Source organism: Stigmatopora argus, chromosome 2 (genome assembly GCF_051989625.1).
Source record: "Stigmatopora argus isolate UIUO_Sarg chromosome 2, RoL_Sarg_1.0, whole genome shotgun sequence".
Classification (NCBI taxonomy): Eukaryota; Metazoa; Chordata; class Actinopteri; order Syngnathiformes; family Syngnathidae; genus Stigmatopora; species Stigmatopora argus.
The window spans coordinates 8,657,876-8,668,190 of NC_135388.1; the positions used below are offsets into that span (position 1 = coordinate 8,657,876).

General features: G+C 38.4%; 2 protein-coding genes across 2 annotated transcripts; both read right to left on the bottom strand.

Annotated features, from left to right (window-relative positions):
- Window positions 1–7: 7 nt before the first annotated feature.
- On the bottom strand, window positions 8–2,075 carry psmb1 (proteasome 20S subunit beta 1). The gene is made up of 6 exons (XM_077587093.1): window positions 1,861–2,075; window positions 1,445–1,552; window positions 1,299–1,380; window positions 773–902; window positions 579–685; window positions 8–500 (listed from the first exon to the last, which is right to left on the bottom strand). The coding sequence occupies exons 1-6, from the start codon at window positions 1,959–1,961 to the stop codon at window positions 315–317; spliced, it is 714 nt and encodes a 237-aa protein (XP_077443219.1). The 5' UTR covers window positions 1,962–2,075; the 3' UTR covers window positions 8–314.
- Window positions 2,076–2,429: 354 nt separating this feature from the next.
- Window positions 2,430–10,027, bottom strand: phf10 (PHD finger protein 10). The gene is given in 13 exon segments (XM_077594357.1): window positions 2,430–3,548; window positions 3,551–3,598; window positions 3,674–3,862; window positions 4,740–4,848; window positions 7,170–7,307; window positions 7,440–7,578; window positions 8,005–8,114; window positions 8,214–8,363; window positions 8,451–8,575; window positions 8,643–8,726; window positions 8,789–8,919; window positions 9,006–9,115; window positions 9,867–10,027. Coding segments are annotated over 13 exon segments (1,458 nt in total). The 5' UTR covers window positions 9,939–10,027; the 3' UTR covers window positions 2,430–3,495.
- Between the last annotated feature and the right edge of the window lie 288 nt (window positions 10,028–10,315).

Consider the following 10,315-nt stretch of genomic DNA (forward strand, 5'->3'; position numbering starts at 1 on the left):
TTTCCCCCCCGATTCTTTTCATTTATTAACAAAATAAAAACAAAAGCAGATTGTTTCTTTACAGAATGGGAACTTTTCAGGTCAGATGTTTAACTACAGAAAGCAGTGTTCATCTAACATCCTGGCGGTGATAAGAAAAATAAAGGGTCAACTCAACCTGGAAATGAGTACAAAATGGAATTGAAGTTTCCTGGTTAAAAGAAGCCCCATAATGCCAGGATCAATCTGTTGGACTCAATCGGCAGAGTGAATCAGAAACAAAGCGTGAGCGGAGGAAAGACTGAGACGGACGGACGGAAGCACCGACGTCTTCTTCAATCCTTCCTCAGGTTGACGGTCTCCTCCGTGACTCCCTCCTTAGTGATGAGGCAGATCTGAAGCGCATCTCCGGTGTAAACATCTCTTTCGGCGGCCGAGATGAAAACATCCTTGACCAGTTGAACGGCCTTCTCGCGGGTTAGCGGAACTTGCGCCATTCCTTCCATATTCTTGAAGCCGATCTGGGGAGGGAAAAAGACGAGTTGAGGAGTCGGTTGAACTCGATCTCTAAGTGGCTATTGCGAGCAAGCCACGGGTACCTGGTTGTCAAGCAGCGGTTGCAGCATGGCACTAGCGGACCCCCCAGCCATGTAGCAGTCCCTCTGATAGGATCCGACTGGGTCAAAGCTGTAAACGGCACCCTTGCCTATATTTGAAAGGACAGCCATATTCTTGCTCCATCCAACCAATATATTCAGTCATCCGATTGAAGCGTTGCTGTCGCACAACGTACCCTCGGCATCGAGACCTCCGATGATGTTGTAAACGTAGTAGGGGAAGAACCTTTTGCCGTACAAGATGGTGGACAGCATGGCAGCGATGGCGCCGCACGTCATGGTCTTATTGTTTGAGTGTTTGTACATCTGAGGGGGAGAGAAGGCGCCATTGTTAAATTATACACACAATAAAAGTAGATAATCCTGTATATTGTCATAGTTTAATCATTGTGCGATACATTCCGGAATTGCTTTCACACCGCTTTGTCTTTGAAAGGTTACACGATTTCACCCTTGGCTTTCACGGTTGTTACAAAAATACTTCTTTTTTTTCATTTCCTCCAGCAAATTCAACTCCAAGAAAAACGTTTCCATTCACTCTTCGGACCAGCAAACGATACCCACCCATTATTATTATACTATAATACGAAAAGAACATATTTTCATTCATTTAAATTGGGAACCATTAGAAATAGAGTGTCCTAAATCACACATTGTTTTGCTCTCCACTTTTAATCCAAGAAGCCCGTTCAATTTGCCCACCTTTAGTCTGGCGCCGATGATTTTTGTCAGAGTCAGACAGTCACCATGGAAACCGCTACAGCCAATAACAGTTGTGTCTGTCCTATAAGAGATTATGAACATGTTAACAAATAGTTCTTTGGAAGATGATGATGTGTGACACTTACAACTTGTAACATTTGGGTGACTCTCTGCTGTGGATTGAGTAGCCTTCGCTCAACCTTGTGTCTGAAGCAACAATGGCAAAGTCTTCTCCAGCCAGCGCTAAAACAGTTCTATAAACATAGACAGACGTGTTTTTGTTTCGTTTTTAAAAAAATAAAATCAGACTATTTTTCGTCAACTCATAACGTCAACAGCGATGCAGAAATGGCGTTTGGCTAAAATGAAACAATCATTTTAAAACACTCATTTTCATGTTTACTTTATCTAAACAAAAAATTAAAAATGTTTATTTTTTTCTTAGTAAAACAACTTTAAATCACGTGAAGGTATGAGAATATCCATGATATGCTGGGACAAAATGTTAGTCATTCACGTTAGCTGACAGGCTAACAAGCTAGTTGGTAAAATGTAAACTTACCCGCCGTTGAACGTGTACGGTGAAAATCGGTGCTCAACTGGACCCGTGTAATGATAATCCTTCATTTTACGCGAATCTCCAAATTTCTGAAAGGAGAGCATCTTTTTTTTTTATAGCGCAGCCAAATCTTTTGATTCTTAGCTAAAGTCGCTGTATCACTGCAATATGGCAACTTCTTCTTTGAGGAAAAAATTCACGGTGTCTCTCATACACTAGCGCCCTCTCTGGCTATACTCTGACATTAGCCTTTAATTTGATGGACAGAGAAAAGATATTGAAATATAGTGATAAAAATAATTAAGCAAATAAAAAATACATGAATTATAAAAAAAATCATGAATAACTGGATACAATTCAATTGGACTTGGAGGCAAGTGTTCCCCATTCAAAAGGTGCATAACAATGCACACAATAAATATTTTTTTTAAAAAACCTATTTCCACTAATTTTATCAACCCACTTTAATCAAAGCATGGGCTAATTGCATATTTTAACTTCAAACACCTCAATTGATATTAGATATTTTTAATAAGGTATTAAAAGGAAAAACAATATGAATGCATACTGACTGACATTACTTACAAGTAAATTTTATTATTTTCATTATCAGTGACTATGACATCATCAATCAAGCACCATTTGCAGCCATTACAGTATTTTAAGTAGAAAAATAGTTTTACTCTCAAGTCAAATCCAAAAATATGAGCATATTCATTGTAGCAATGATTGACAGGATTCTTGCAGTCGGAGGCATCGGTCAGTACAAAGTACAGTGGGAAAAAATGTATATTCAAGACACTTTGGATGGAACAAGTTTAAATACTACAGAAAACGAAATTTTAAAATATTAGCACCATGACAGAATTCAAGACACAAATATGACGACGCACCCAAATAAGACAAATAAATCTAAAGGACCTTTAGTTTTTAACTAGCAAACAAATTAAAGCACCACTTGTTCATCCAAAACAGATTAATTATCATGTACGTTTTTCTACAAACAAAACTTTGATCAATGGTAAAAAATGGAGTAAACAATATTTTGTAAACATTGCAGGAACCAAACACAAACGCACACTTGTACTGTAATGCCATACATTTGAACAAAAACAACATACAAAAGGTATTTTGTTGTGTTAAAAAAAACTAAAAAGATCAACATACAAGCCACGTTATTGAAAATCCATATTATTAAAATTATTATCTTATCTTGCCTTCAAGTCATCTTCATTTTGCCTAAGAAAACTGAATTTTCTTGTTTTTCAGACTAGGCATGGTCCCGTAAACGGCATAACAATGAATTACATGGAATTTTCTGGGATTTAATCGATAGGCAATTCAGGCAAGTTCAACTATTTAGTGGATTTGAAGGCCAAGCCATGTATTGACAACTCCATTCAACATTATACTTCTCGATACAACACCAGGATTCTAAACAATCTGAGATTCTTCCATTCAGTTGAAAAAAAAACATCCAAAACAATGACATCAGCTAACAAAAAAGGACTTCTAACCCAAGTAAATGTTTGGTCATCTCCACATTAATATCACTCCCAATTTGGAGCTTTAATTGATGTGTCCCAATCTAAATAACAGACAAAAAAGTCATAAAAAGTGGCAATCCAGTGTGCTAACTCAAATCACTTTTGTGCTGACTTGGCCTTTTTTGGTGTTTTTGTTCCTCCTCTCTTCTTGGGTTCGGCGAAATCTTTGTCGCACAATTCGCATAGCCAAAGACCTGTTTTAAAAAAAATAAAAATGAGGCAAAGTAGTAAGTCAAATGCAACGAAAGAACAAGGTGAGTGAGAAGAACCTGTCGGGATGGAAGCCATGCCCACGCAGAAGGTGTGGAAGCCCCGGTCACACTTGTCGCAGAACATCATCTCGTCCTCGTGGTGGGGCTGCTGGCACACGGAGCACGTCTTGCATTCCATGCACTGCCAGCGGTAAGTCTGGATCACGCGCACCAGCTCTTCGCTCATGTCCAAGCACGACGGGTGGCCTGCATTTAGTGAAACAACGTTAAAACAACAAAAACAGGCCAAGAAAATGATGACTCTTATTACGCTCCCTCTACTCGTCTTCTCCTGTCCCTACAACAGAATAATAGCTGAAAAGGACTGCATTTCTTTCAGCCCAAGTAAAATTGTGGGTAATTTGAGTCAAGACTTAACGGCTATTTCAAAATATTAACGGTAGCGGGGAATGGGGGTAAAAAAATAATAAAATACAATGCAAAATGTGAAAAATCATTGCTAAAAGCCATATTTGTGAGAAATAATTGTAAAAATATATATATACTAATCAAAGTCTTATAAAGTAAATAGTTGATGTGATTAAACAAATTAATTAAATTGGAACATAAATAAAACAATGAAACAAATATGAGTATGAAAAAAATATAAACAATGTTAAGTCATTTAAAGTAGTGGAATTTGAGTAGTTTAATTAGTGGCAGTAGTTAAGTTTAAACTCATGGATTTAATGGCAACATAAAACAATGAAAGAAATAATGACTAAAGTATTGAATAAAACAATTATACAAATGCCTCAAGATACAAAACAAATGACAATTGCATGGATGCAGTAAAGTGAGTGCCATTAATGGTGCGCTTTATAATCTTAACGAATGATAAAGAACAGCGTACAAGAGTGAACTACATAAACGTGAATGAAAAAAAAAGTGAAATGTGCAGCTGAATCATCTTGATAGGCCAATACATGTTAGAATAATGAGTCACAATGTAAAAAAAATAAATAAAAAAATAGACTAAGAACACATTATAGGTCATGACCATAGCTATTGGAAACTTATTTAAATGTCAGTTTGAAGAAGATCAGGACAATTCAATCAATGAACTTGAAGCGTGTGTACTTACCGCTGTTATCACACTGGGAGCAGTGAATGAGGGCCTCAGGTTTGCCTCTCCTGTTGGCCTCTTTGCCCCTCTCGCAAATGCCACAAATAGCATTGCGAACGACCTTAGGCTGCAAGGCAGAACAACGCTATAAACACAGCATTCTCCAGTCACCTTTCATACACAGTACTATGTACAGCCCAGCTGGCTGGGTTATGGCAGGTGGCCAAAAATGGGTCAACAAGTATAAACAGATTTTAAACGAGAGATATTTCAGGAGATAAAAACATCCATCTGATTAAACACAGGCTAAACACATTTAGTGTAAATGTGGGTAATCTACAGTAAATCGAAATTAACGAGTGTACGTATTACAAAGCACGTTAATCAAAATTAATTTGTGTAAATACTATCAAACGGGTATGCTACTCTGACAAAACACTGCGTTTAATCCCGATTGCCACCAGTTAATTTTTTCATTGCTCACTGTCATTTTCAATAGGAACTCTTAATTTTTTTTTTATCAGGCCGCCATTGGGCCAATGAACCACCCAGCAAAAGTGAACCACCCGACTCCCCAAACGTGGAAAACGATCAAACTATGTAAAATATATGCTTGTTCTCTTTAAAATGTACTTTAAAAATAATTTTTCTTAAACAGTAATCCATCAACAATATAACTTTATATGTGACTGAGATTAAATGATTATTCAGATTAAGTCATTTGCATTTCTGCCATGTTTCATTTGAATTATCGGATTTAACAATAGCTAACGGTAACCCTAACCCCACCTGGAATTCAAACACAGACAATTAGTCCATTTAAAATACGTTTTGCATCATAACTTGCTTTTATTCATAAATGGCGTTGTGAATATATCACATTATTCAAAACACGTAGTCAAAAACCATTGCATATACTGCACTGTTAACTGAGATAAGTAGTATTCACCGGCCTGAAACACTCACTTTGATATACAAATTCTGGAAAAAATGCTAATATTTTCAACTATATAAATGTGTATTTATACATAATGTAGAAGGAAGTGCATGTTACTTTGGGGTTACAAAAGTAAAGTATCACTTTTTAAAGACTTTTTAATAAATACTACTCTAGCTCCTTTTGCACTCTAAAGAGTACGTGGACATAAATTTCAGCTGTGTTTCAAATAAACATGTGCAAAAAACATCACCTCGTGATCATACTGTAATATCTAAAAATCCACTTAAAATTGATCAAAATTAAAAGAACCATGTCCACACTGAGGGCTGGCAGTGAATATTATATTTCAGTGCCATTGACAGGGACGGATTGGGAGCGACGTTAAAGCAATATTTTATTTCCTATTAGGAAAAAAATTAATAAATTATACGGTGACCCTTGGAGATACGAGTGGCACAACTTGTGAGACAAAACTCCTCAGTTAACAAAAAGGAGCCAAAAATATCAGTTTAAACTCCTCAGTTAACGAAAAGGGGCCAAAAATATCAGTTTATTTTGTTGGGTGTCAAAATGGATTTACAAAAATGTCCACTGGACATATTAAAACTCATATCTCCAGATACTACTAAACGTAACGGAGAAATATACATCTACGACCTGACTAATGTTTAATATTATTTTTGAGTTAAATGTTTTGGGGCTGCTACTGACGTTTCTATTTTTAGAAGACTTTCTGGCCCAATTAAACATTTATTTGCAATTGAGCTCAGTGTGAACAAGGTGAGTATAGTGTCGCCTCACTACTGCGTTTATGTTAAAGTAGAGCTTCCTCTCGTATTTAACCAAAGACCCACAGTACACCACATGTTTAAACATAGAATATCTTTAACACCAAATCACACAAACGCACATTAAACATTTAAGTGTATTACACTCTTTAGGTAAACAAGATAAAATACTCTATTTCTACTTTTTAAAAGCAACCACAGAATGACTGCATTGTCCGAAAGTTCCCTTTTCAAAATTGAAAACGTAGCAGCCAAAAGATCAGTTAACTCATCTTGCCACTATTTTTTGTTTTTTTTGTTTTCAAAATACAGGCGAGACGAGAAACCGAAATCATTCAAAAATAAAAAAGAAAATAATCCTTGCTGGGAAAAAAAGTGCAAATGGAACTGTTCCTTTTATATAGTTCTTATTGCTGAGACTGGTTGAAGGAGGAGGGGGGAAAAGAGCAATGTGGTAATCCTAAAAAGAAAAAAATAAGAAGACAGGAGCCTCAGCGGGAGCGCGAGGGGAAATGTGTGCGCCGCTCCAGGTTGAGATAAACCGTAGAAGCCGGAGAACAAAGTGAAGGAAGCTAACGGCAGAGGAGGGATGGATGGATGAAGGAAGGAGGTGTTCGTAGTAGTAGAAAAAGGAGGAGGAGGAAGAGGAGGAGAAGGAGTGTGGGGAGAAAAGTGCTGCTGCTGTTGTTGGAGAAGAGTTCAGGTTGTTTTGTCCTCTACCTTGTGCCCGGGAGTGCCTTTATGTGAGTGGCGCTGGTTGCCGTCTTTGCCCGCCGTCGACGTCCTGTCTTTGGCCTTGGATTTGGGGCCTGCTACCTCCTGGCTTTCGCCATCTGATGTGTTGCCTGATGAACTGTCCTGCAGAAAACGCCAATGTTCATTTTATTATCATGATGAGGAACTAGGAAAAATTGTAGTCCATTCATTTGATAAACATTCAATGAGTGGAGGCTGCGCTATTAGGGACTGTAAGCGGAAGGAATGCCTTACAGAAGAGTTCTTATTCTTCTTGTCGTCTTCCGCATCGTCCGAGTCGGGTTCCGAGTCAAGCGCGGGCAGCTCTGGATCCAACGGAGGCTCGAACAGAGCTGTGTTTAAAGGCAGGTACCGCAGCTCATTGGGAGAATACCTGTTAGCAAAACAAGGAAAGCTCAACAGCAGAACAGCATCAGTTGGGAGATGCAGTTTGACTAAGTGACTGCCACTGTTGACGGAGGCTTGGCAACGCGTGACCTCGTCAGCCCGGTCAAAATGAAAATGGATGCATATAATAGTAAACGGAATTGAATGAGTTAAGGTGAGAGATGCACCGGCGGGCCTCATTTTACAATATTTTAAACCATTTCATGCGTAAGATTAGTGAGGTTTAGCGTGCCCTGGTTGGAGTGCATAATCTGTGTAAAATGAAATTCAATTATTGGATGGAAATTGTTGAGCAAACCTGGTAGAATAGCACCCCAGGTTATATAATTATTATTTTTTTTTAAAACATAAGGAAATGTAAAAAAAAATTTTTTGTGCCACTTCAACTCATTTTTAAATACATATAATCTACCTTTTGTAGTAGTCTTGAAATTGCCCTGGTATGAGAGCAACTGGATAAGGCCCTGTCCTAGTCAGTTCTGGAGCAAGCACCTTGAACCTGCCTTGGGGCACTTGAATAACCTGGGAAACACAAAATGGAGACCTACATTTTGTACTGGGTATGATTTGTGTGGGAAGAAAAGCAAATGAGTTGATAAGGTCAGCTCTAAGTCGACTTACATGTGTCTGCAAATCAAAATAGGCTCTTCTCTCTTCCATTCGTTCCCTGTTAAAGTTACTATTGAATTCCGCTGCTTTTTTGGCCGCCTTCTTAATATACTCTGGAACCTTGCTGGCCTCCACCTTCTGCGGGTTCTGCTGCTGCATTTGCTGCGACAAGACAGCAGAAGTGCACAATAAGCGAAGAAGCGTTGGTGAAATGCGTGGAGACGCTACAATCCGAATTGATCAACTTACAGAGTATTCCTTCGCTATCCTCTGTCGCTCTCGCTCCTGAAGTATGACCGAGTATTCCGAATGTTTGGCGGGATACTCTTTTATCATCAGGTCTATGACCTCGTCACTCCGCAACGCTGTCAGACCTGGAAAGAGACTTCCTTGATGCCAATCCTTAAGTCAGAATATGTTGGAGACAGGGGTGCTTCCTACCCAGAGTGCACTGTGTCTCTGTGATCACATTCTGTTCACGCAGGTAGAGCTTCTCTTTGTGCGATAGATCCCTCCGTTCCATATCTAGTCGTAGATTTACATTAGTTTTACTTTTTTTATTTTTTTAAAGACACTCAAGTTCATACCTGGGTACTTCCTCTTGAAAGATGTGACTCCCAAGTACTCGCTGACCTGCTCTTGCAGCATGTAGTACTCTCCCGTATCATCTGATGGCCATTTGTATTCTGTCAGGTTTTCCGCAGGGAAATACGTTGGCCTAGAATAGGCGAGTTGGAAAAACAGCACGTTTGAAACAAATAACATTCTAAAGGTGAGACCATTTGTAAGGAGTAACAGACACACCCAAGGTCTTGACTGGAGGTGTCACAGCTTCGCGAACTGTCGCCTGAACCCATTCGCCGCCTCTTAGGCGCTTGGCTGCCATCATTGGACTCTTCTTCTGTGATGTCCTCCTAAAAAAAAAGAACATTTTAATCAACAACAAAAGTGTGGTCTTTCGTGATTTCACTGAATTGTTTGGGCATTAAATTTCAATCTTTGTTTAGAAAAACAAAAAAAAAGAAAATTTGAACTTGACTGCTATAAAAACTAAATAAGCCAACATTTCACACGAAGTAAACGTGTAAGGAAATTGAGAGTAATCATCAGTATTTCAATATATCACAATGCCATAAGCCAAGTGAAATATATGTCCCTTGTTTACTATCTACTGCGAAATTACTAGCATACTGTGGGAAAACAGCGAAAATCAAAGTAGTTATAACATTTTAACAATAACCTCAAACATGTGTACACCTGCATCGTCTAATATAAATGACGACTCCAATATAATAATGAAAAGTTGCCTTAGTAGTTTTCATGTAAATTGATAGTTATATAATTAAGTGGGGAGAACCAAGATTTGAACAACTTAAGTGCATAATAACATACACTATCTTCTTGCAGATACGTATCAATACATTATTGACAGAAACATCATCGCTTGCTGAAGAAACGTGAGATATACTGTTGGCCATTTCATTCAAATGGTAGCTTTTTAGTAGACACGGTCACTGTTATGCTGAAATAAAGTCAAATGCATACTGTTGTTTGTAGCGGGAGCCGTTGGCGTCCCAGTTAGCCGTTATGTTAACATGGAAAGACGCAGAGCCATTCAAACAATCACATTCGCAATCGGCTTTCCCTGAGCAGAAGCGCCGCTACCTTTATGGATTGTGCTCCGGGTGTAGCGGGGTTGCTGTCGCACGGTACTCTCGGGGTGAGCACAGCAGCCATCCTTCACAAAATACGGCTTCCGAGCTAGCTGGAAGCTAGCAAACCTACTAGCTACTTTTTGGTCTTCCTTGTGTATCCTTTTGTGGCTCTTCCTGAATGTTGAACTCAGTTTGCTGCCATCTAGCAATCCGGAGGTCGATAACACTGGCCTACAAAGTTGTTGTTTTTTTTAATTAATTTTTGATACTTATTCGATACCATTTTTGGCTGCTGATTTCAAATCTGCCACCCGTTAGTTCTGTATTAGTATTACTAGTGTTATTAGTAGTACACAGATCATAATATATATAATATATAATTAATGAAATATTAATTATTTTGTTTTTAGAAAAGGGGAGAAATACAACAGGTCGTTCTTTTTTGCCATTAACATAAAC